At 53.2% G+C, this 23,949-nt stretch overlaps 9 protein-coding genes and 1 non-coding gene across 10 annotated transcripts; 3 read left to right on the plus strand and 7 right to left on the minus strand.

Annotated features, from left to right (window-relative positions):
* Positions 1-299: 299 nt before the first annotated feature.
* STEHIDRAFT_46678 (uncharacterized protein) lies at positions 300-2,814 on the plus strand (the record flags this gene model as incomplete). The annotated part of the gene is made up of 4 exons (XM_007297953.1): positions 300-432; positions 558-718; positions 941-1,132; positions 1,201-2,814. 4 exons carry the CDS (start codon positions 300-302, stop codon positions 2,812-2,814), a joined length of 2,100 nt encoding a protein of 699 aa, XP_007298015.1.
* Positions 2,815-3,045: 231 nt separating this feature from the next.
* STEHIDRAFT_117387 (uncharacterized protein) lies at positions 3,046-5,641 on the minus strand. The gene is made up of 5 exons (XM_007298746.1): positions 5,366-5,641; positions 4,205-5,290; positions 3,727-4,101; positions 3,303-3,662; positions 3,046-3,208 (listed from the first exon to the last, which is right to left on the minus strand). Exons 1-5 carry the CDS (start codon positions 5,630-5,632, stop codon positions 3,155-3,157), a joined length of 2,142 nt encoding a protein of 713 aa, XP_007298808.1. The 5' UTR covers positions 5,633-5,641; the 3' UTR covers positions 3,046-3,154.
* A 184-nt stretch (positions 5,642-5,825) lies between these two features.
* Positions 5,826-7,319, minus strand: STEHIDRAFT_143745 (uncharacterized protein). Its single transcript, XM_007298747.1, has 2 exons — positions 7,011-7,319; positions 5,826-6,930 (listed from the first exon to the last, which is right to left on the minus strand). Exon 2 carries the CDS (start codon positions 6,900-6,902, stop codon positions 5,916-5,918), a length of 987 nt encoding a protein of 328 aa, XP_007298809.1. The 5' UTR covers positions 6,903-6,930; positions 7,011-7,319; the 3' UTR covers positions 5,826-5,915.
* A 730-nt stretch (positions 7,320-8,049) lies between these two features.
* Positions 8,050-8,859, minus strand: STEHIDRAFT_151690 (trimeric LpxA-like protein; the record flags this gene model as incomplete). Its single annotated transcript, XM_007298748.1, has 5 exons — positions 8,050-8,360; positions 8,435-8,487; positions 8,548-8,647; positions 8,716-8,795; positions 8,849-8,859. The coding sequence occupies 5 exons, from the start codon at positions 8,857-8,859 to the stop codon at positions 8,050-8,052; spliced, it is 555 nt and encodes a 184-aa protein (XP_007298810.1).
* Positions 8,860-8,979: 120 nt separating this feature from the next.
* On the plus strand, positions 8,980-9,050 carry STEHIDRAFT_t5. Its single transcript has one exon. It is a non-coding gene; the product is annotated as a tRNA-Gly (tRNA).
* Positions 9,051-9,260: 210 nt separating this feature from the next.
* STEHIDRAFT_117389 (uncharacterized protein) lies at positions 9,261-13,360 on the minus strand. The gene is made up of 2 exons (XM_007298749.1): positions 11,838-13,360; positions 9,261-11,776 (listed from the first exon to the last, which is right to left on the minus strand). Exons 1-2 carry the CDS (start codon positions 13,317-13,319, stop codon positions 9,764-9,766), a joined length of 3,495 nt encoding a protein of 1,164 aa, XP_007298811.1. The 5' UTR covers positions 13,320-13,360; the 3' UTR covers positions 9,261-9,763.
* Positions 13,361-13,558: 198 nt separating this feature from the next.
* Positions 13,559-14,854, minus strand: STEHIDRAFT_143747 (uncharacterized protein). The gene is made up of 4 exons (XM_007298750.1): positions 14,525-14,854; positions 14,226-14,414; positions 14,045-14,164; positions 13,559-13,967 (listed from the first exon to the last, which is right to left on the minus strand). Exons 1-4 carry the CDS (start codon positions 14,624-14,626, stop codon positions 13,641-13,643), a joined length of 738 nt encoding a protein of 245 aa, XP_007298812.1. The 5' UTR covers positions 14,627-14,854; the 3' UTR covers positions 13,559-13,640.
* A 1,390-nt stretch (positions 14,855-16,244) lies between these two features.
* On the minus strand, positions 16,245-18,087 carry STEHIDRAFT_151693 (uncharacterized protein; the record flags this gene model as incomplete). Its single annotated transcript, XM_007298751.1, has 2 exons — positions 16,245-17,314; positions 17,508-18,087. 2 exons carry the CDS (start codon positions 18,085-18,087, stop codon positions 16,245-16,247), a joined length of 1,650 nt encoding a protein of 549 aa, XP_007298813.1.
* A 2,498-nt stretch (positions 18,088-20,585) lies between these two features.
* Positions 20,586-21,499, minus strand: STEHIDRAFT_106907 (uncharacterized protein; the record flags this gene model as incomplete). Its single annotated transcript, XM_007298752.1, has 2 exons — positions 20,586-21,214; positions 21,307-21,499. 2 exons carry the CDS (start codon positions 21,497-21,499, stop codon positions 20,586-20,588), a joined length of 822 nt encoding a protein of 273 aa, XP_007298814.1.
* A 521-nt stretch (positions 21,500-22,020) lies between these two features.
* Positions 22,021-23,795, plus strand: STEHIDRAFT_164662 (uncharacterized protein; the record flags this gene model as incomplete). The annotated part of the gene is made up of 4 exons (XM_007298753.1): positions 22,021-22,189; positions 22,242-22,314; positions 22,372-22,520; positions 22,587-23,795. Exons 1-4 carry the CDS (start codon positions 22,061-22,063, stop codon positions 23,793-23,795), a joined length of 1,560 nt encoding a protein of 519 aa, XP_007298815.1. The 5' UTR covers positions 22,021-22,060.
* Positions 23,796-23,949: the final 154 nt, after the last annotated feature.

A 23,949-nucleotide genomic window follows, 5' to 3' on the forward strand; every position in this document is an offset into this window, starting at 1 on the left:
CTGCTCCAATAAACTAATTCACCGACCTGTTTCATTCCCCTTACAGCTTCGCCAAACCCGAGCCCGGTCATCCAACCGCGGAAATACCATGGCTCTCGTCCTTGACTAGGGTAGACTCGCCGAGCATACCTTCAACTCCCCCAGTTATTCCCCCGCCACCCACCCAACTACCCAGATCCGTCTCGTCTCAATCACCTGTATTCTCACCTCCACCGGTGATTGCGCAGGCGCATTCATCACCAGCACCTGTTCCAGCGCCTACCACACCACCACCACGAAGACGAAGTCAGACCCCGGTGATGTCTCCACCCGCGGACGATTCGGAGAACCTTCGCTCCGTGGTCCAGAATCAGCAACAGACCATCTCGTTACTGGTTTCTGAGAAAGCATCACTCAGTGCGTCCTTGGAGCGTCTGACGGGCATCGATTCCAGTGCGTCATGTTTTCTCTGGTCTATCTTCTGTTCCGCCAGCTAGCTATATTGGCTCGGACGCCACACGAGTGTGTATTATTACATTGATACTGACTTCACGTATACATGCATGTATGAAATATAGAAACGCGCGATGTGGAGGCGCACTTGGAACAGGAAAGAGATGCCAGCAACGCACTGCGGGAACGAGTCCAACACCTTGAGCGCGATAATCAGAGTGCCACAGCTCGGATACAGCACTTGTCCGGTCGAGAGAAGGAGCTGGAGGACAAACTCCGAGAGCAGGTGAGATCCTCCCGGCCTTGTATCCCTCACTCGTCCCTCGTTACGCCACACACCCACAATCGTCTTGCCTGAAGTTCTCTTCCATTCCAATCAGCATTACCCTTTTCTGACATTTGTTTCTCGGACCATCTCTCGCTTGATCGGTGCACTCCGAAATCTGACTTGGCTGATGCTGACGGGCGTAATATTTGCTTTCGTGACGGTGGTGCGGCGTCTATACAGGCTCGGGAGTTGCAGCTCACTTCGAGCGCTACTGAGGAACTTCGAACCCAATCAGAAGAATCTCAGAAACGGATCCGTGAGCTGGAGGAACAGATCCAAAGCGACGATCGCGTTGAGAGGTTGGAGTCAGAGTTGCGCAACGTCCAAGACCGTGCGAGTGAGCTTGAGTTTCAGATATCGAAGCTCAAACAGGTCAGTCGTTATTTCCGGTCCTAACTGGAAGTATCGTGGATGACGAGAGGGAAAAAATTATTTCGTAGACGAATAACAGCTTCAAGTCGGAGAAAGACGAGCTTGAAGCCCAGCTTCGCTCCAAGACGGAGTCCGAGGCCATATGGGCATCCAAGCACTCCGAACTCCAAGGTCGACATATGGACCTCCAAAAGCAACTTTCCGAGATCAATGATGCTCGCCAAGCGGTCGTCCAGGAAAAAATAACTCTGGAGTCTCGTCTAGCAGACCAACAGAAGACCATATCTGCTCTGCAGCAGGCCGCCACCCAAGCGTCTTCCGAATTCGGAGCAACGATACGACAGCTGCAGACGGCCCAGAACGAGCTCCGTATCGCCAATAGACGGGTGGAAGAGGCGGAGCGCACTCAGCAGGAGCTCCAAGCCGAGGGGACATCGCTCATGCGCTCGCTGGACGAGATGCGGCCCAAGATTGTTGAACTGACGGACATTAAGCTCGAGCTTACGGAGAAGATCAATAGCCTGGATAATTCGCTTCGCGAGAGGGACGGCGTCATTGCTCAGTTGGAATCGTCAATGCACGAGCTGCGCGAACAGAAGGGGATCGTGGACGAGCAACTCCGAGAAGTCGAATCACTACGGGAGAACGACCGTGCTACGGCAGAGGACAATGTCGCGGAACTGCAGCGCGGATATACGGAGATGCAGAATGAGCTGGATGGGGCACTTGCTAGTGTCCGAGAACTGGAGATTGAGCGGTCGAGTCACCGTCAGACGGCCGCTCGCCAGTTGGAGGAGATCGAAAAGCTCACGTCATCCATTCAGTCACTGAAGGAGGAGGTTGCTTCGCTAAGAGGCGAGTTAGAAGAACGCAAGCTTGCAGAAGTTGAGAAGGAAGAGTTCCTTGAACGGGCTCGGACCGATGTCGAGGTATTGCGTGCAGAGGTCGCCTCGAAGGATGCAGAGATCGAGCAGCTGCGTGTTGAAGCATCGTCGACGGCCTCTCTCGCGGACCAACTCTCCCCTTCACTCAATCAAGAGATGGTCAGCTCGCTGAGACAGCAGCACGCGCTTGAGCTGTCCGCCTCCCAGTCCCAGATCCGTGCCCTCCAGACCACCGTCTTCGAGCTCGAAGCGAAGAACCATTCATTCCACCGGCAGATCAGCTCCCTCGAAGACCTCGTCGCACAATTACGTTCTGTCTCGACTGTCAACAGCAACAACACCATGCCCGCACGCATATCCCCCAATCGGCCCATGTCACCTCCCTCACGTCCTTCCAGCCGGTCGAGGAACCACTCTGACGACCTCCGTCGGGCCTCCTTTGCACGCAAGACCAGCAATGCTACAGTCTCACAGCAGTCCTTGCCATCCCAATCCATCTTCGGTCAAAATCTCTCCGCCGAGACGCGCCATAAACGCAAGGTCAGCCTCAGCATGCTCAAGGCTCGAATCGACAGCGAGGTCGCTGCTGCCGCGACGGCGACCTCCCACCCGCCATCTCGCGCCATCTCCCCGTCGCTCTCGCTCAAGGACGCGTCGAAGAGTGGTATTCTTGTAGCGCACTCTCATGGCTCTGAGGAAGGGCACGATCACAGTCCCTCATTCAAACATCCTCAGTTCTTAGACGAGTCACATATCTTCTGGTGCCACTCATGTCGTGGAGAGCTGGTCGTTCTGTGATGGACTATACGTACCTGCGATACCATGCTATATGTCAGGTTTTTTTTGAGTTTTGTTTCTACATACTGACAAAGCACTGCTATGGAATTAATCATCACTGCGACGGAGACTGACAAGACCCTAAAAATAAGTACATGTGCAGAAAATATGAATGACGGAGAAACCAAAAGTATCGCTGTCCATATACCGCCAAAGACTAGGAGAAATTACGATCAAACAAAGATGAAGCGCTGGAGTTATTGCATGGGGTGTTTGAGTGGATGAGGAGTGGGTATGCTACGTTCAAGGAAGGCACATGTATATTTGTATATATGAGTATATTTAAAGACGGGTCGCGGATTTAAGATGGCGTGGGTCGCTTGATCTTGAGCTGGCGCAGCTTTGCCATGAGATCCTAGACACGAAGAGACCGCAAGGTGGGCAAAGACGTTCAACGATCAGTAGTAGCCTCTCGCATCAGTTTCTTGCATCTGAACCAATCAACGTACCTGCATTTCCTCCGGCTGAAGACTCCCACGATGACTCTCCTCCACGACGCCATTCTCGATATTCTCCAAAATATCCCCAATTAAATCCCGATAGTCCACGCCGAAGAAGTTCGTCAACTTGGCAGCCCGACGTCTCCGCGCTTGGAACGTTACCATCTCTGGATCTGGAGACTGCGCTTCGTATTGGGAGGCGAGAGACAACGCGGAAGATTTGGTGGGTAGGGACCGGCGGCGCTCGAACTTCTGCAGTTCAGGTCTGGATTCGGGGTCAAAGGAGGCGCGGGTAGGGGTAACTTCCTCTACCATCGGTAATTCTGTGCTGAGGAATTGATGGAGCTCCGCCAGGGACTCTCGATCATCCTGTAAATCACTCGTCAGACAACGAAGATTCACGGCTGGAAGAGGAAAAGCCGCAAAGACGCACCCGATCAATGATATCGTTCAAGGAATTCAGAGAATGACGATAATGCATATATATAGAGGAGGACCGACGACCGGCGGATGATCTTCGGGCCTGTGTGGACGATGGATCATTCGATCCGCCTTCGTGAAGAAGATTATACGTCGAAGACGTCGGACTGGGCAGGCTGCCGTGTCGGACGGCTTTTCGAGGCTTGCTCTTATGAATATAGGCGCTCTGGTTCATGTTGCGACCCGTGGGCGACGAGGACATACTGAGAGATCCTGATCGGTCAGACAAGCTATGTGTGGGCGACTGCGACTCGTCGGATCGACGAGCTACGGCATGCTGAGTGTGTCGCGTGTGATACAGCACTTGTGGGGGCAACTCTCCAAATACCTAGTCGAGTCACAATAGTGTGAAGGCAAAATAGCTGTCAGTTTAGCGTTCAACCCACAAGAGTAGCGATCGCAGGCACCACCAGACATGCAACTGTGCTCACTTTTTCCATTTTGAGCGCTCTACGGACATTAATAGCCTTTTCCCGTTCATCAAGCTCCTCCTTGACACGATCAGTCCATGCGCCCTTCAACTCCGCTGCAGAACTGCTCCGACGTCGGAGCTTCCGCCATGCTCGCGCCTCGTTCTCGCCAGAGGAGGAGGTGCTCGACGCAGGCTCTGCAGGCTCAGGTAGAGCTGGCTCATCTATGCCCAACACGAGCGATGTCGGCACTCTGGAGCCTAAGAATCGATGGAGCTTGGCCAGTTTTTCTCTCTTGCGTCTACGTTCCTCTTCTGCCTTTTCTTGGGGAGTGAGGGTGTCGAAGGAAGTGGGGGACGATGGCCATGGAGGCGAGGAGCTGAAGCTGTGGGGCGATTTCGGCGTACGGCGAGAAGAAGAAGCATGGGCATGGTCAGGACGCTCTTCGTCGGACAAATCGATGAAAGAATCGGAGTCGAGCATCTCTCGACTGTGCGAACGATGCCCTCTTCTTTCGCTTCTCTCCGGGTAATCACCGCCCTCCCAGAGGGTACTGTGAGCAGAAGCATGACCACGTGTAGAATTAGACTCATATTCTGGATCCGAAAGGAGGTGGGACAACGAGGCGACGTCGAAGGGACTGAGGGGAGCGGAATGCCTTCTGCCACTTCCGGACGAGATGGATGAACGGAGACTAGGCCTCGAGTCCTGCTTGGAGTGTTTGCGTGACGAGGAGGCTGCCTCGCTCTCTACCGAGAAAGAGGCTGCCGGACGATGGTGCTTCGAGTTCGGGGACGGGTATGAGGAGAGGAAGTTGCGAGTAGGCGGTTCGTTTTGGCGTGGGGAGACGGACATAGCGTCAGGTATTTGACCGAAGACCTGCGCGAGCTTTCGCGACTTTCGGATGAGATCTGCACGCTCAGCCGCGTTGAGGTTATTAGTGGTGGGTGGTACATGAACGAGTTTAACTTCCGGATGCGAGTCGTGCGCCTGGCTCGAACTCGAGGAGGCCTTTCCCCGGGATGGTTCATTCGGTATAGACCGGTAGAAATTTGGTTTGGGACTGGTAGGGACTGGTGGCTTGGGTCCATGTGATCCATAAGAAGGCTGAGACATGAACGGTTAGAGAGCGGGATAGAATCAGACAAAGTAAAACACAGTCCGCGGAACAACAAAACATACTAGACGATTAGTGTTGATGCGTATGTTAGAGTTCGAGCCTGATTTCGCATTGGGAGTGTTTCTGGAGCTAGGGGGGAGGATCGGCGTGGAGGAATCAAATGACTGAATAGTGCTTGAGCGTTGCCGGCTATAGAACGAATATTCAGAGGCAGCATCATTGTCGTGATGAGCGGGCGGAGACTGGGCCATGTCGATGAAAGAGGAAGAAACGGAACGTCTGTCAAAATCGTTGCGGTCGTTGTCGTCGTCGTAAAAGTTGGTCGACATGTTGTTCGCTGTGTAGGATGGAGGTGTCCAGCAAGAGCACGACCCAGGAAGGCGGGCCCATCCTCATACTCTCGTTTCCGTACACCGCTCGTGGGAACATCACAACGCGGCCTTCCCCCCTCGGGTACAACGTTAACGCCACTCAACAGGCTTCCTCCCCAAGATCCCGATGTCGATGCAGGAAATCATGGCAGTTGCAGTCACCCGGACTGCTGCATTACGTGCCCAACGGCAGATGTACGGTATATGTTACAATAGATATGCAGCCTAAAATCGTGAACGCTCATCGTCCCCCGCCCTCCACGGCCACCGTCTCCCCCCCGTCACCCAGCGGCTTCTCCTTGTGCCTTTTGCGTCCACGAAGACGTAACAGCCCGATATCCAGGTGGCCCTCCTTCCGTGCCCCTTCAGCCGTCTGGGGATGAGGATGCTTCGACACGCGCTCGCTCGCATGGAGACCATCGAAGATCCCGACCTTGCTTAGTAGCCTGTGCAACTGCCCGAACGGCTTCTCACTCGGTGCTGGCGACAGCATCTCCTCCCGCAATTCGACTGGTGGACGCCGTGAGTTTGCGTCTCCATGCTGCGGCGTGGCCGACCGTGTAACCGACTTGGACGACGAAGCGAACGAGAGTGATGATGGTGGTCGATCCGTCTCGGCGACGTGGTCGCGAGAAGATAAATCGGGTTTAAGGGGCGAATGTGGCCGTAGTGACGTTGACGCGGACGTTTGGCGGGAAGCTTGCATGAACGAGGTGGAGGATATGGAGGACAGGACGGACTGAGGTCGTTCGTCGATATCGCAGATCGTGCCCTCACTCGACCGTTTCGTAGAGACCGATCGTAGACTGGCTGGACCACCGCGCGGTATGCCGCTTGGAGCAGGATTTATGAACGGATTTTGTGTCGCACCGGGTGCCCATCGCTGCCACGACTCCCCGACACTCCTCGGAGAATTCTGATCCTGACGTTCAACTGCACTTTGCTCCTGACTCCCGTAAATCGACGCGGCAGATTCGAGCACATTTTCGTTATGCGTCAGAATAGTGGATCGCGACCGAGGTTTACGCGGTCCTCGCGGAGGCGGCGGTAGGCCTTTCGTAATGAACTCGTCATGGTCAAAGGGAGTGGTGGAAACCGGTCGTTCAGGTAATGAAGAGCCGCTTTCTTGTCGGCGATGTTGCTCGTCGTAGTCAAGCAAAGCATCGAGATTCGAAGAAATGGCCAGAGAATTAGAGGAAGTTGCGCGATATAGTGATGGGTGGTTCATGTTTTTTTAAGGCGTGGGATTTCTCCGCCTTAGGGCACAATCCAACATCGAACATGATGAGCACACCAAAAGAACATAGATTGACAGTAAACTGATGGGCTCACTCACCGCCTTCAAAGCACGCTAACCAGTATGTAAATAACCCGCTCGGAGGGGGGTTTCGGGGTTTGTACGAAGAATTAGGAGGATGAAAGAGTAGTTTGTACAGAAAATTAGCCGCAGGAGGAGCAGAAAGTACCCGCAGAACGACCTGGACGGTCTCGTCAGTGGAAGGAAAGAGAAACGCGCCGCTATCGCCTCAGGAGGGGCGTCAGCGTCGGCTATGAGGAGCGTGGCTGGCCTCGCGCTCGAGCTGCGCGAGATTCAAACCGAAATCTACTGTATACAGGAAAATCACACTGGCCGGGCCTGCCCAGCGCAATGAGTAAAAGGGTGCAGGCCTGCCGCGGAAAGATCAGAGATTGTAGTCAAATTGAACGATGGCGGCCATCAGAAATTATTGCGGCTGTGTTCGTATATCAACTGAAACCGAACCCTTCACGCCCATAAATCGGGCAAGCTAGCCATGGCGTTGGTAGCATGCCTGAATTGCGCACCTCCTCGACGTCGCGACGGTGCTTCGTGTTCTCGAAACGGTTGACTCGGAATCGTTCAGGGTTCATGAATGGTGGCAGGAGAGTTGTTCGCAACCTTGTCCGTCCCGGAGGTACTCATATGCTCCAAATATGGGGGTGAAGGATTCAACCCAAACTGTCCAGAGCTGTATTTGCATACATGTTGTAGTCCGAAAAAGCATGCGATCGATCGCCCCATGACCGCATACAGCTCCATGACAGTCGAAAGCCTACACACTCGATGGTAGAATGTCCATCGTCCTCACCAACGGAGGTTTCAAGGCTATCAGACTTGGGAATGATCCTAGTCAATGGAAGTTCTGGAACCTGTCGCCTGTCGGAAGGTAAGCGGGGCGGATGATGGCGGGCCTGGGGCGGATTCCCAGAATACTCACTAGTGTGGCACAAATATGTTCCAAGCAAAAGTCTCAAAACCCGAGAATAGGAGCAGAAACACGGATGCGGTTAAAATTCTGAGACAATGCCAGCGTCCATTCATCGTGACCCAGTGCAACGAATGCAACTCACATCGTTTACCCAGCGGCATGCCCGTGCCCATGGGCCTCTCCCCTCCTTAACCTATTGAACTTGGGCAAAGTCTCTCTAAGGTACTCAGCATGCTTCCTCCTCAGATCCGCCTCCTGGACTTTGCCCCTTCCGCTCCACGTCCTCCTCTCCGCCGTAGGTCCATAAATCACGGTATAATCATCCAACACTTCATCCTCTGTGGGTACGACAAGGCATCCGGCACCGATGACGCAGTAGGAGGATATTCGAACGGTGTGGTGTACTCGAGCACGGGTGGAGACGGTGTTGAAGTTGCCTATCGTTGGAGATTCAACGCCTGAGCGATCGGTAAAGGGAATTGGGCGGTCGGGTCAGTCTTAGAGGAAGGCTGAGATGGATACAGAAACGTACGACAGCCAATCTCAAAGAGATTATCATCCCCTATTCGCATAACCTCCTTCCTCCTAGCAAGAGCATTCCGTCTGTGAGATTTGGAGCCCGCTATATAACAGCATTGCACAAACCTGTTCACGACAATCGCGCCTTCTTCGATGATGCACCCAGAGCCTATCACAATTGGTCCAGCAATGGCAAAGATAGTCGCCTTTGGGTGCACTATGGTGCCTACATATTGCCATCGACAATGTCAGCTTCGAGTACAAGACACGAAGGGGTCGAGAAACGGGCCACACCAGAACCAATGGTAATATCGCCTTTCAGTTCAACATCTTGACAAACAACGGCTCTCGAATGAATAGTGAATTTATCCCGTCTACAGGAGTAGTCAGATTCGTTCAATTGGTAGCTAGAATAGTAGCAGCGTACATAGGTGGCATCAGGTCCGGAGTGTGGTCATGGTCAAGGGAGAGGCATGAAGAGGTCCGAGGTTGATCGCTGGAGATCACGATCTGGGGTCAAAAGTGCAGTATTATTGCTCACGTGCGAGTAAAAAGTAAGCATTAATGGGGTAGTGGTAACCTGGGTCGTTGCCATCGACCCGCCGGGGGTTCGATTCCCTCTTAATGCAGTCGACTTGTATTTTTGGGCCCGGACCGAAACCTTTTTACCTCTTGAACTCATGAGGATATTACTTACTTCACATTGTCTACCAGCAAGTATTCTGGTTATTTGACATGCAGTTCGTTCAGCTTCGATCCCGCCATCAATCCCGAGAGTCAAGACTCGCATTATGCATATGCATTATACCCCAGACCTCTCGAGGCCATTGAGGGATGAGGTGACTTATAGTAACATCCGACGACACGGTCTTCACGACCGCTCTTCGAGAAAAGGCAAGCAAGAGAGAAAAAGAACTGACGGAAGTAACTTAGGACGAGACGGGAAACGAGAGGGCAAAGAAAACGAGAATGAACGCGATGGGTTGGATAGTGCTGTGTTGCTGTTATTGTTGGTGTCGTTATGTTCGTATACTACAAAAACCGAGCCGTGTCGTGTACGATGCGATGAGAATATGTCAATGTGGTTTGTGCAGTGCGGTGCGGAATCGGGCCAAAGGCAGGAAAATCGGGAGCGTGAGCTCGATGGAGGTCGCCGATGGATGCGGAATGCAAACGAAACAAGGATACAAGATGCGTAAATAGAAAAAAAATCTCCAAGACCCGTCAAAACGCCGGAATAAGCAGAAGAAGAACAGAATAAGCAATCCAGAAAGAAAAGTAGAAGCGAAAAGGAAGCATAAGAGTAAAGTAAGGGCAGGAACAACATGCGTGTCCCAGATCATCACGTCGGCACCGAGACAGTCGACCTCCGCGGCGGTAATGGCGGCTTCTGTAACGTAGGATAGATCGGTGTCGGAGCTGTGAATGTGATATCAGGCGACAAGGTCGAGTATGGGTCCAAGGAGCCCGAGCCCATACCGGACGACGGAGATTCCGAAGGGTCTCTCGTTTCCTTACTGCCTCCTTCACCCTCATCAACCTGAACCGTGAGTGGCGACCTTGTCATTTCCAGTGAAGCGCGTTTCAGCTCGGCGTCTTTCGATGCTATAGACCGTAATGACTCCGACGCCGAGGCAAGTGAGGACTGCGTGGGGCTCGTCGCCGAAGAAGACCCGGACAACGTCGATATAGAACGTGGAGGGAGCGGTGGAGGTGCACGTCGAGGCTTCGAGGGTTTCGCAGGAGGAGTGGGTGTCTGCGACTGTTGCTCATCCTCGATGAGAGCATCCAAATCAGCAGGCGCAGAAGAGACAGATGCACTTTCTGGCGCTGAGACAGGCCCTCTGTTGAAAAGTCGCGAGAGACTCTGAATTCCGGCGGGCGCCTTGGCCTTATTTTCTGAAGGGACTGAAGGAGGCGAAGGTGGGACGTAACCCATCGACATGACCTCGCCTCGATGACTGGCGTGGATACCGGGGATGCTCATGACCTGGACTTGCGAGGGCTGCGTATGTATAGGCGTCGGAGGAGATGCTACAAGCGGCGAGTCATCAGGTTTGTCAGGTCCGGGACTGGTGGCCTTCGATCGACTATCAGCGCTACCCTCTCGAGTGCGTTCAGCGACGTCCAGAGTAGGCTGTGGTGTAGGAGAAACGCCCTTTCTGTGCTGCTGATACGCAGGGCCCATATCGCCCTTCGAGAGGGGCCTGCCTCTGAAAGACGAAACCGGAGACGATGGCGCGCCATACGAAGCTTCGGACGAACCACCCTCGGAAGAAATACTGACAGTTCGATCCTTTGTAGGCTTGCTGTCTGGGATGACTATCGGCGACGAGACAGATGGCGGTAACTGATCTGCGGGACCAGGTTCGGGAGCATGATTGCTCGAGCCCCCTCCGCTTCTGCGTGATGCAACATGGGCCCTGACTTCGGCGTAACTGGCCTTTGGCTTGTTTATCGAGCTACTCGAATCCGAGCTCATCCGACGATGAACAGAGCCACCATCGGGCGTGTCGTACCCGCTCCCGTTCTCCTTCTTCAAGCCAGTCCAGTTTACTCCCCATTTACGCATGGTCTCCTTCGCCGATTGACCGAGGGCTTGTCTGTCGGCGGCCCGAGACTTGAGCGTCGACAAGAAGGTGTTATTGCTGTTTATCGACTTGTGATCGGAAGACTTGTCTGACTTTGTTGAGGCAGATGAAGAGGAAACAGTCATAGGGTCCGCTGGCGGGCGCTCGAACGAAGGAGAGGGGGACGGCGAACGCGAAGAAGCGCGAGAGCGGACAGAGCGGACAGAGGGAGAGGGAGATCGAGATCGGGTAAACTTGCGCGCAGTAGTCAAGAACTTGGACGGCTTCTTGTTCAATTTGCGAGGAGGGGCATCGATAGGGGTTGACGGCAGCTCGTTCGTCGGTGTGTTAACACGCGGCATTTCTTCGCGACGTGACCCATCTTCAGCGTCTGGTAGCGGTTCAGGATCATCCATGAGGTGATTAGCATCGACAGTCGAGCTCGAAGCGGATAGCCATGTATCGTTGTTAGAGGGAGAGGAAGAAAGCGTGTCTTGAGAGGGGACGGGAGCTGCCATGGTTGTCGAACGGGGTTGAGAGTTCTTTGCAGCCTCGATGCTCTCCGCGATTTCGCCATCAGAATGTGAACGTTTAAGACCGCTGGCCTCCCCATCGGGAGAAGTCTCGACGTCGGGAGAGCCGGTATCCTCCTCTTCGCCTTCCATACCGCCCTCCTTTCGTTGGTTCCGTGCTGCATCAGGGAAGATACCACCGCGGTGTTTATAGGGCGAGCTGTCGAAGAAGGCGATATCGTCCATATTTGGAAGGACTACTGATTCCATTATCTTCAGGAATGCACGATTAACAATCGAGAACCATAGAACAGAGGCGACGGGATAGACATACGACTTCTTTCAGGCGAGACTCGATGGAATTCAGGATCATACTCCAAGTGATTCGTCTGTCGCTAACGCCTGGCACGATTTGCATTTGCATCTTTGGCATCTGCGTGAACGCGTACCAGATACGGTTGCTTGGAGGACGTTTCACCCTAATGACCATGTTACCCTCGAGCTCGTGCAGGACAACAGCCAGGGCGAGTGGGACGGTATACGGCTTGAACCTGGCCCCAAGGTTAAGCGTAGCGATAGCCTCGACCTGAATACGGATTTCGCCTTTGTAGTGAATGCGAACCTCCAAAGCAGCATCTCCTTCCTTCGTAAGCTCCTTCAACATAGGTTTGCTGAACATGGGCGACCTATCCCCGACGGATACCTCGGTCACGATAACGTCGCTGAGAAAGTTGGGTTTCTTCACTTTGGAGAGTTTCTTCATGAGTTTGCCGATGATCATGGATTCGAGGGTGTCAGTGCGGTAATAGCTGAAGAATATTCGTCCGATCAGTGCGTTCAACCATCGTGTCGGGATGACGTCGGGCTGTTCGTCCAATGTGGCGACAAGGTGTTTCATATCGTCGGGAGAGAAGACGGGCTCGAGTGGTGTGAGGAGGGGTGTGTTGGCCGAGTAATCCGATGCATGGACGAGTGCGAGATACCAGTCCTCCATATCGAAGTTGGATCGAACGAAGATGTACCATGGTGTCGACATGTCCAGCGCCTCTTGCCTCGCCGCGTCCTTCCTCCTCTCAATCTCAATCATCTTCTCCCTCTCCCTCTCCCTTTCCTTCTGCTTCTTCTTCGAACTTCCACCACTGTTGGCCACCTTCTCCTCTACCTTCTCCTCCACGTTATCCCTTTCCAAGAACATCTCCCTCGTCACACTCGGCATACCCCTCTGTCCTGGCTGAATCTTGGGCCTCAAGCAGATCGCATTCCGTTTCGCAAAGAGTTCACCATCCGTAAGCTTATCGTGTTCATGCACGATAGTCACCTCGTGCCCACCCAGCTCGATAGCAGCCTCGCACTCCGTCATACTCTCGTCCTCGTAGAGGTAAAGTACCTTCCCTTTGAGAACGACATACCACGTATCCCGAGGCCTCGACCGTTTCGGATCCTTAGATCGAGCATCGAGGAACGACCTAACGAGGTTGACATACGACCCATCGAACGTCGTCTCCTCGAGCGTGCGCCTGACGGTCAGCCACCCTTTCCTCGCCTTGGGCGTCTCTGGCGGAGGCTCGTATGATTTCTCGTCTTGTTGCTGTTCTGACTGTGCGGTTACGGATGCAGACGCAGAGGACACTGGTGAAACCTCGCGAGTGTCCGACTGGCCTGCGTGAGCACGGGCTTCCTTTGCTGGCTTTGTAGGGTCAATGTCCCCTAGCGGGACGGAGGTATAGACTGCGAAAGCGATGAGACTGAGTAAGACCAGGGGAAAAAAGGTAAGGCCGCCGAGGACATAGGCATAGACGATGGAGCGAAACGACATTGAGCTGTGAATAGCCCGAGCTCGTCGTCGTGCCCGTCGCGGTTGACGGTGATGGTAGAGAGCTGTGTTTGTTTGCCAGCCAGCTCGAGGCGGCTCAGCTTTCCGCACCAAGGCCGTCTTCGCACGACGTCACCGCTTCGCGGCGTCGTTCGGCCCGTCAAATGCTTCCGGCCGCGGCACCCTTGATCCGTTAAAGTCATAATGAAATGTTATTCGATTTTTATGGAATTTCTGTCCAACGCTTTCAAGTTTCGACATAGAACCAAGTGTGGCGAAGAGAGAGAGTAGGATAGACAATAGCAATGTTATACCCGAAACTCATCACCGACAATGTCTCGCCCGCCTCTTTGCGCTCAACACGCGTGAAAACAATCCCCTCCGGACCTGCTCCTCCAGAGACGGCAGCACAGCCCGCCAATGTCCCTCCGTATATTCCCACTTGCGGCCGCACATCATAGGCTTCGCGAGCAGAGGTGGATATACATCGTTCACCACCGGGTGCGACGGCACAACGAGTTGGTTTCCAAAGCATGCGTCCTGAACCGGGACCCAACACGATGATTCGCGCTCCTCGGCCTCGCAGGGTGTGATGACTATTGTGGGTATTGATGGGTCATCGTTTTCAATGCGCAAAGGGCCCTGACGTTCCTGAAGATAGTGAGGAGCAGGTCTCATCAGAACTCTCGACTCAGTGGTGTTATTAGATTGATAGTATTGACACTCACAGGTGATTTTGATTTTCGCCGCGAAGGGGACCTTTCTCGGTCATGACCAGGCAAAGACTCAATGAGGGTATCTGGTTCCAGAATAATATCCTCAAGAGGCTGTGGTATTGACTCGAAATCCTGTATATCCAATCAACCTTCTGTCCCACGCCTACGCAAAAGTGGCATTGACAATACGTACCTCGTCCGCCTCGTTTTGTAGTCCCAAATCCACTAGCATTGTAGCTACCTGCTCCACATCATCCAGCAGTCTCCTCTGCAGCGACCTATACACCGGTGCCACCGTGCTCCCGCACAATCCAGCGACAGACCTCCAATGCAGCTGCGGGGCTGCGGGTAATAGAGCGTATAGCGCTTCCACGTTGAGAGACTGTGTAACAAGAGGGTCGTTCCACCTCATGTCAGCTTTCCAAGAAGATAGAAAGAGGATGTGCAGAGAGGGTCGAGGTCGAAATACAGAAGGGGTGGACAAGGACGTACGATTTCCTGCTCCTCCACCGGGAGTGAAACGGCCGTGCCACCCGTTTCAAGGCGAACGTCCAGCACACGCGAGCTGGCTTGTGACAAGAACGCCCTAATCATACTAGATAACTTGCTTGCCCTATGCCACTAAGTTATACACGTTTCCGAAAGTAATAGTCTGAGGATCGAGGGGCAGAGAGGCCACGCTCGACGCGTTAGGAAGTTGTGTCGCACAAACTGAAACCAGCCGAAACAAAAACAAAGACGGTTATAATGGCGGCCTTGTGCAGTGGTGTATAGAGGATGAGGCCAGGGAGAAGGGCGACATAAGCAAACGGAAGAGAGAAACGAGAACGGAGAGGCGATTAGAAAGGACGACGAAGGGGGCAGAACAGAATCACATTAGCCTTGCTCAAAGTTCGCATATTGAGGCCTCGCATATGAGGCTCGTAAATGAGCTCGATATGAGCTCGATATGAGCTGAGCTGCCCCATTAGGCAGAAACTGTTCGGCAAAGCCTCTTGGCTGTGCTGGAGCTCATATCAAACTCATATCGAGCTCATATACGAGCTCATATACTGCGTTTATGAGGGCTCGATATGAGCACTCTGAACAAGGCTATTGAGTCTCCGGCTGTCCTTACCCCGGCCCGCCAGACCCTTGGGCTCGCGCCTGACGTCGCCCAATCACATCTCTTCCCTTGTTTGCGCTTTGCTCCGTCACGCGCCACGCCACTTTCATGTTCGACTCATTCTTCAAAGTCCGCTCCCTTTGTTCTCGAGCCTCGACTGCATATGCGCTTCCAAAATTTGTTCTCGAGACATTTTGCGAAACATACTTACGTGCCGAGAATGGATGCGTAGAAAATCTTCGCTATGACTCCTTGGGTCTCGAATATACTGTACCATTTCGATCGGATGCCATGAGATTTCTCGTGTGACACGACTTTGAAAATCCGAAAAAGCGAAAGAAAATTATTGCGATACTCAGACCTTATGCCATGAGGGGTCTGTGACGTGTGACCATGGCATCCGATCGAAATGGTACAGTAGAGCCTCCCCTTTTCCGTTGCCTGAGTGGATGATTGTGGCCCGCGTCAGCCGTCCTTGTGCGCTCATACGTACCAGGGACCCGCGGATCTAAACCCATTCCACGACACAGTCTTACACGATGCCCGGCCTGGCAACAACATATGTCATCAATTGCAGCTTCGCTATGTGGGTCCAGGTCACCAGAACTCAAGCGTACCGGTCCCATGATGCGGTCATCAGCGGACACGTAGCTCGCGACTTTGTATATGACGTCCAATTCGAGAGATAAACGGGTTAACATACATTGTATCGCTCTTGCATATATACTGGCCATACCGCAGGCGACAGGCGGTGATACTACTACTAAGATACAGTATGTACTACACGAAAGACAGTGATACAAGGGAGATATCGAACAGTGCGGTGGTATCTAAGCGTCTACGTGTGCATGCGATGCGAGAGCAGAAACAGTGATGAGAACGAACGTGAATAAATCTCGAAGTCATAATGAATATGAATTCATGAATGAAGCCTCATGCGGACTCGGAGTGCTTGGAGGCGAAAGTAGAGGGAAGCTGTACGATGGAGGGATGGGTGTGCAGACAAGGAAGAGGAAGTTGGGAAAAGGGAAGGGAAAATAAGTCATTGTGGAGAAAGAAATGAAGAAACTAAACTGGAGTGCCCGTCCGGCGCAACCGAGGACTAAGCTAGAACGACACATGGCCACCATACCCCCTCATCCCGTACCATGAAGGGTCATAGAATGTTCCAAGAGGCGGCTGAGGTACATTAGGTGGAGGTTGGAACTCCCACTGGAAATCGTCATTCCCAAAGTCGAAGACGGGAGGCTGAGAGTGATCGGGCTCAGGGTAGTAGTTGTACACGTCGTGGGACACGTTGTCAGTGCCACTCATGATGGCCGGAGGTGCAGGCTGGAAGAGTAAAGCCGACGAGTCGAGGGCTTCCGCATTACTCTGCTCCTGGCTACCGGCGTCATCGTAAACCACAGGCGCCGTGTCACCTGCAGCAGTTGCTACGGCATACTCAGCGACTGCAGGCACGTCCTGTACGTCTTCAGTTTGGATTGTCGGAGAACACCAAGACGGAAGATAACCACGCACAGGCCTCGGGTGCACGAGCTCCGAAGAATCCGATTCGTCAAATGACTGGTTCTGGACCTCCGATACCCACGCCTGTGTTCTGTTCAACCCATGCGAGCTCGTGGATGCGCCATTTTCGAACGAAGTCGAAGCGGGCGCGAACTGCATTTGCTGGGGCCAGGCGTATTGGGGTTGCTGCCAGTGACCGTAATCACCGTCGACGGCTAGAGCTGGGACAGACCAAGAGGGTTCCATCATCGTTTCCTGTTGGACCGGTATAAGCTGCGGTCCGTCCAGGGGCTGCTCGACGCTGATGGTAGCCTCAGAATTGTGATGCTCGGGATAATGGTGCTCCTGTGGAACGGGCACCTCCTTTCGTTCCTCCTGGAAAGAAGGCGCATAAAGATGCGATGGACCATCATCATGAGCCTGAGAATCGTAATCCGGAGACGGAGGAAGAGAGTAAGGATAGTGCGACTGGAATTGAGAAGGCTCGCACGACTCGAAGGACTGGAGGAGGCTGTTTTGAAGGAACGTTGGATTCAGAAACTCATCTGCCCTCCGCCTGGTATCTTCCACTTCCCTCAGTCTGTCGGCGATCGCTTGACCATGTTCTGGAGTAGGAAGTGTTCGGTATTCGGATGTCATGTCGGCATAGCCATGCACATTAATTGCATCTAAAAGAAGGAACGGAGTGAATCAAGGTCCTGATCAGTAATTATGTTCGTACGCTGATGAACATGGCAGATGAAGATGCGAAGCAACAAAAGAAGGGTTCGAACTGACACCGGCGTCCGTCCAATACACTCACGAGAAGAAATATAGACGGAAGGTTTGATGTATCATGTATAGATGTGGAAGCGAACTCACCTGTAATTGGCATCTGGTTAGCGTTCTCACCGTCAAGCGCTTGCCCTGCAGCCACCCCCGCATCCTGATCCTGATATTGATTCAATTCTTCCGATTCCGCCCAATACTCCGGTTCATAGGGCTGCACGGGTTGGACCGTGTTCGAAGAATCGTAACACAGTTCCGATGCGTGCTGATGAGGATGCGAAGATGAAGATGGGAAATTGTTTGCGCCCATGTACAGGTCGTACTCTGGATATCCGATCGTGGAGGTTACTGGATGATGTGTGGAGGTAGGGTGGACGATGACTGGCCGTGAGGACGGGTGTTCAGAGGACGGCGTGGGGATGGTGGACTGGACTGAGGGCGAAGAAATGTAGCCGGAAGTGGCCCAGTGAAGTATGTCTTTTGTTTGGTAGGATGGCTGATATTGAGTGGCGTATGGTTGTGACGCAGAGGGTTCGCTGGCAGACTCAAGCGCTGGTGCTGCCTCTGCTGAGTACATTGCGTCGGCGGGTGAAAAATCTGTGAAGTCTGATGGCATAGGTTGAAAGGTTGAGTATTGCATAGCGGGATAGGTGGCGTATGGATCGTAGTCCATGTTGATGGGGTGTGAGGCGCAAGGAGGGGGAAGGTGAACACAAGCCCAGAAGCATCTCGAAGGAGGGGCTTTATAAACCCGCGAGACCAAGCGAACAGTACTACCGCCCGCCGATCGTTCCTCGCGATTCTCAATGTAAAGTATCTGTGTCGTGAGCACAAGTCAGATGCGGGCCCGGGACTCTGGATGTTCAACTCAATTTAGAGAGCCACGATGCCCGATTGGGATACCACAAGAAGGTTCTTCTGCCAGGCGCGGTGACGGATAGAAGGTCTTACGGCACATCTGACAAATTCAAGCGAGCGAAGGGGGACCCGCACACGCACAGCCGTTTGAGAATAAAGGCTTCAGGGGCGTGGGAGGGATCGTTGTCATTATCAGCGCATCTATCTCTTGTTGTTCGAGGCGAACATGCCAGGTGGTGCCTCGTCAAAACCATGCAGCCCGCACTAGAAGCCGGATTCTCCGGGAAGAAATGGACGGGTAGCTATGGAACGAACACTGGGATGTCCAACTTGCGTCAAGAAAGAATGCAGAAAACTGACAATCGCAAAGCACATCGTCAAACTGCATTGACCACCGTGTGATCGGAGGCTCAAAACAAGCAAGTCGCCAAAAGTAGACGATGCCGCAAATTCCTGACTCTCGCTACGAAGGGCGGCCTCGTGGTCTCGATCCGACTGATCTCACTATGAAAAACTCCGACGGACCCGTAAGGCAATGCGTTACAGACTGTGAGATTGTTCGCCTCAGACACCTCGTCAACACAATCCCTTTGTTCTCCATCGCACTCAAAGCGCGTGGTATTGGTTTCACCGCAATATGTTGTTAAGCAGAAAAAGCATACAGCCTTTGTGTAACCGCCTGCCACGCACTATCGCAAGAGCCTTCTTCCCTTTGTTCTTCGTCATCGTGCGCGGAGGAGGGCCACGACGTATACTATGTATACGTAAGAAGGTTCGTTCTTAGGAGGGGCACTGCCTGCGGGTCCAGACGTCCATTTGACTCTCCGAAGTTAGAGGCAGGTATGCGCACAGCTTACAGCTGTAAGTTCCAGCAAGATGAATGACATCCACGACAGCTGTATGGGTGCGCAAAGAGAAGACTTTGAACCCGCACAGAAAGAGATAACCGTGGTCAGTTGACGTGTCTGATGAAGCGCCTTGGAGCGTGAAACGGCTATACGTGCGTCCCCCCTATCGCCATCGGGTGCGATCGCACCACAAATACAGCTGTAGTTGTGTCGCAACAACAGCGCTACGGCTGTAAAGCCTCCATCGAAGAGTGGATGTGCTACAACTGTGATACGTATTCATGGCTCATCTGAAAAAGATTTGCGACCCTAGAACAAGCGGTTTCAGGACGCCTTCCACGAGAAGCGCTGTGAACATAGCTATCAGACAAAAACGGCCTGAGAGCGGCGAGCTATGATTGTGACAATAGGGCACAAAGAAAAATATAGGGGGGGTGGAGGGTTGCGTGCTCAGAACGTTCGTCTGCCCTGACTGAGCTTAAGCTTGACTCGGTAACCGTCGCTCGGAGTCAATCTGGTCTTCCGAGTTATTATACCACAGTAGAAGACACGGTATCACCAGCTTAAGCACGTACCTTGCGTTCTGTTACAGCGGATGTGTTAGGTGACGTGTAAACATACGAGGACAAGATACCGATGGAACGAACGACGCAATGAATGGACGCGAGGCTGAGTGGCTGAAGTCTTCGAGGCCGAGTTTTCCCTGGACGGGGAAAGCCGGAGCCGGACGTCTGGCCACAAATGGGCCACACTGGCGGTTCCGGGGAGTTTTCGGATGCAAACTGTGGTCTCACCGGGATGTGCTCGTGCGGGACGTGTGAAGTGACTTGCTTCTAACAAGCACCCAAAGTGATCATGTTTCCATCCATTGAACTCCCAACTTCACGCAACCACAGGCAACAACACATGGCCGTAGCCGCGACAAGACACTGACACGAACAAGGAAGAAAACGAAAAACCATTACGGTAGCAATCAGAAGTGTATACCTTTATACATAGGAAAGTATGGGCAGGCGTAGAACCTGAATAGGGGCAAAGGGAAAGAAAAGAATGAGTCTCCGATCTGCATACACGCCACCCAATCCAAGACTTGAAGTCCGACGGTGTGGCGCGCAGCTCATGCTAAAAACACAATGCAGGAAACAAAGAGAGCGAGAAGAGGACAATCGAAAGGTGGGACAAAAGAATGATGTTTAGGTCGAGGATGTTTGCGCAGGATGGAAGGAGAACAGGAAGGCGGGGAAGGAAGCAAGGCGGCGGAAGAGCGGACGAAAGAGCTAGGCAAGAGCGGGAAGAAAGAAATAACGCCCATTTCTAAGACTGGCTCAAAAATGGAAGGTTGGGGGAAGTAACAAGGGCAGCCGGTGAACATGAAGGCCCATCTACATCGTTGTCTCGACTACGACACTCGCTTCCGTCCATGTCCATCTGGTCCCTTCGACGCAATGACCAACTGACGAACAGTTCACTCTGCGACCGTGAGCCCACCCATCGCCCTGTGCATCTTCTCCATCCCCTGTGATGGGTGGTCCTGACCGCTGACCGCTCGCGGGGGTAGGCCAGGGTGCCGCACACCCAACGCGGCCCCAAGCATGCGTTTGCCCGGGTCGCCAATCCTTGGTCCGGTTCCGTTTGGTTGAAGGCTTGACGCGAGGATAGCAGGATCCGAGGGAGGTGCTCCGTCTCCCATGGTTAAGTTGATCAACGAATCGAGAGTTGGGTGAGATGGTAGGGTAGGTAGAGTCGGAGAGCCTTCACGGCCGATGGGTGAGGTCGGACCGGCCATTTGAGCGAGGCTGTTGGCGTCCCCATTAGGGATACTGACGCTGCCGTTGAGCATGGCGGGCATGCCACCGTTGTGGTTTCCGTTGGCGTTTCCGTTGGTGGATCCATTGCGAGTACGCTGTTGGCCAGGGATGGCAACAGAAGATGCACGAGCATTGTGACCTCGGCCTGCGCCGTTGCCGCGCGAGTTTACATTTTGAATAATCGTCTGCGCATCTGGTCCGTCGTAGGGACGAACAACGGCGATAGACTCCGAGTTTGAGAAGATAGCAGGTGGATTGGCGAGTGTGGAGAGGTATGCGCGCTTAGCTATACAGGTAGGCGAGTTGAAGGGTGAATAAAGACACAATACGCGGTCTGAGTGGTGGCAAAAGCAAAGCGATCAAAGAAAGGAGACTGACCAACTGCGGCATCAGCAAACACCACAAGGAGACTGGTATCGTCTATCCACTTTATCTTGAAACCGCCGCTGGCGTTCTCATATTCGGAGAACGCAGACTGGATGTCCCGCGTCTTCAGCTCTTTAGGAAAGCCAGTCAAGGAAAGAATGCGGGTGACAGAGGCAGAGAGCTGGGAGATGGAGGATGAGGCCATTTGGAAGAGAGAGCGAGTGTGATTATGTGCTTGTGTACTATGATGTGCGCTTTCGCTCAGCGATGTGGGCGTTCAGTGGACGGAAGTGTTGTCTGGCGAGAGCGAACAGTTGTTGGAGACGGGCGAGCTGCGAAGAAGGGAGAAAGAAAAGGGAGTGGTGGATGTTGTACAGCAACAGAGTCAAGAGCCGAGGCGACGTCCTCTTTAGGTTGGAGCAACCAGACTATCCCCTCTTATATCCAGCTCTCCCACGCTCTTCTCGCCCTACCCAGCCCTGCCACCGTCTGTCTGCCCTGTTCGCTATGTCTTGGTTTATTTTTATTCTGCGCATTTTTGTCCACAAAATCCATGTAAATGTGTACGCCCCTACACGTCCGCCCAACGACGAAAGCTATCAACGGGCCAATTAGAAGCGCACCCGTCTTCGGTTGCGGTATGCGGGGTCCTCACACGCAACGCGACACGCGACAACACGCGACGCCAAGTCAAAGCCTAATTGGGCCTGACATTGCAGACGCGCTCACCGTGCTCCTCGTATTCGCCTCATACTCGCTAGCGATCATGTACAACAACGACATTGAGTCTGACTTTTTCCTACGCGCATGGCAGATAATCAACGAAATCAGTGATCAGCTCTCACACAATCAAAAGTTCGCTCACTCGCTCGTCGCTCAGGCTCATGACCTCAAGGTAATGTCGTACCTTTCTCGGACGATCCAGGGCTTAACCCTTGCAACAACAGGCACATGCAAAGGCAGAGCGTGACGGATCTCCGTCGTATAATCTCAATAGATTCAATGTCGATATCTCCAAAGGTCTGTGCAATATTTGTGAGTCCGCCTAACCAAGACATTGATGTTCGTGTGCCACAGAAACTCTGCACTCTGAGCTTGAGCGGACAAACGCTCAAATAATCATAGAAAACCATACTCTTCACCAGGAGAACAGGCAACTCAGTCAGCTGTTGAAAGAGTACGAGCAGACTATGGAGACTATCATGTCCAAATTCCATAGCCACACCGTACGCCCGCTTCATTTATCTTAAACGCCAGCCTCGAGCCTGATACCGCACTATTTTGTATTCCAGCTGGCAGCCCAACAGCATGAGCTTAAACTCATCCGACATTACGATACCCTACTTTCCCAAGATTCTCAATTACCTGTCTCCCCTGCCTCCAATCCCGCCCTTGCCCACGCTCTGTACCGCCTAGGCCATGGCCTTCGCTCCATCATCCTTTCCTTGTCTGGCCAAGATCCCGCCAACCACCTCCCTCCTACACTCATGCACCACTCAAATTCAATCCCGCCCACCCAACATCCCATACCTCATCACGCCGGACAATCATACAACCAACACCTCCATCAACACGAACAGCCTTACGGGCATCCGGCCGTCGGTTTCAAGTGGCCTAGTTCAGACGGCGAGGAATATGAAGGTGTTGGTGAAATGATCGATGATGAAGATGATATGTCACCGTCATCTTCGCCGTCCAACGGTTATCCTGTCGTGGAGCCATACCCGCCTCCTTCAAACCCGAATCCGAACTCATACCCTCCAAACACCTACCCTCCAGATCCCTACCGTCCCACCTCTATTCGATCAGAAAATCAACCATCAGATTCCCCACAACCACCTTCCTCCATTCCTTTCACCCCCGACGGTCAAAAACACGAACCAGTAGCCGAAGAAGACGACGCTGAAACCGTTCTCGACTGGGCCGAAGCTCGCGAGCTCGAAATAGCCCGCCTCGAGGCCGAGAACGCTCGTCTCCGCGCCGAACTGCACATCAATCCCGCAGCGCTCAAGAAAGCAGGCATTCCCGATGACCCAGAGGCATATCTCGTAGCGACGAGCTCGTTCGGGTCTCTGGGAGGGCATAACTTCCACGGACATAGCAGTCGGAGTAGTTCCTTCAGCGGAGGCGGACACCAGAACGGGGTGTTCGTCACGGCTTCGTTCCCTACGCAGAACCAACAACAACACCCGCAGCACCAGCAACATCAACAGCAGCAGCACCAACAGCAGTACTCGCAATTCAATCCTCATCATCAGCAACAACAACAGCAGCCGTTCCCGCAACATCATCCCCAACCAATGCATCAATATGGTGGCGGAGGCGGAGGCGGAGGCGGCGGAGGGACGCCACCACCGCAGATGGGAATGTCGTTGCAGCGTGCGATGGAGCTCGGGGGTGCAGGGGGTATGGCGAGCGGGAGAGGCCAGAGGATCATGTTTGGGAAGGATCGGAATACAGGGCAGGGGTCTTCCTTGCCGTTTTATACCGGTGGGCAGTGACGGGACTTGCGGGATTTCGGACGATGTTTTGTTTTATGCTTTTTGCTTTTTGTTGTGGATTCGCAATCATACCATTTTTTGATGAGCGCGCAACCGTTCATACATAGTATTGGTACACACTGACGGGACACGAGCACGGTAATTGTATCCGAGC

The sequence above is a fragment of the Stereum hirsutum genome (assembly GCF_000264905.1).
Source record: "Stereum hirsutum FP-91666 SS1 unplaced genomic scaffold STEHIscaffold_1, whole genome shotgun sequence".
NCBI classification, from domain to species: Eukaryota; Fungi; Basidiomycota; class Agaricomycetes; order Russulales; family Stereaceae; genus Stereum; species Stereum hirsutum.

Coding starts and splice junctions, on each gene's coding strand:
- STEHIDRAFT_117387 (XM_007298746.1), bottom strand. CDS start 5,632: ATGTCGACCAACTTTTACGACGACGACAACGACCGCAACGATTTTGAC. Junction 4,102..4,204: donor GAGCGCTCAAAATGGAAAAA/GTGAGCACAGTT, acceptor TGACTCGACTAG/GTATTTGGAGAGTTGCCCCC. Junction 3,209..3,302: donor TTCAGCCGGAGGAAATGCAG/GTACGTTGATTG, acceptor CTTCGTGTCTAG/GATCTCATGGCAAAGCTGCG.
- STEHIDRAFT_143745 (XM_007298747.1), bottom strand. CDS start 6,902: ATGAACCACCCATCACTATATCGCGCAACTTCCTCTAATTCTCTGGCC.
- STEHIDRAFT_117389 (XM_007298749.1), bottom strand. CDS start 13,319: ATGTCGTTTCGCTCCATCGTCTATGCCTATGTCCTCGGCGGCCTTACC. Junction 11,777..11,837: donor AGTCTCGCCTGAAAGAAGTC/GTATGTCTATCC, acceptor GCATTCCTGAAG/ATAATGGAATCAGTAGTCCT.
- STEHIDRAFT_143747 (XM_007298750.1), bottom strand. CDS start 14,626: ATGATTAGGGCGTTCTTGTCACAAGCCAGCTCGCGTGTGCTGGACGTT. Junction 14,415..14,524: donor CGGTGGAGGAGCAGGAAATC/GTACGTCCTTGT, acceptor CTTGTTACACAG/TCTCTCAACGTGGAAGCGCT. Junction 14,165..14,225: donor TACAAAACGAGGCGGACGAG/GTACGTATTGTC, acceptor TTGGATATACAG/GATTTCGAGTCAATACCACA.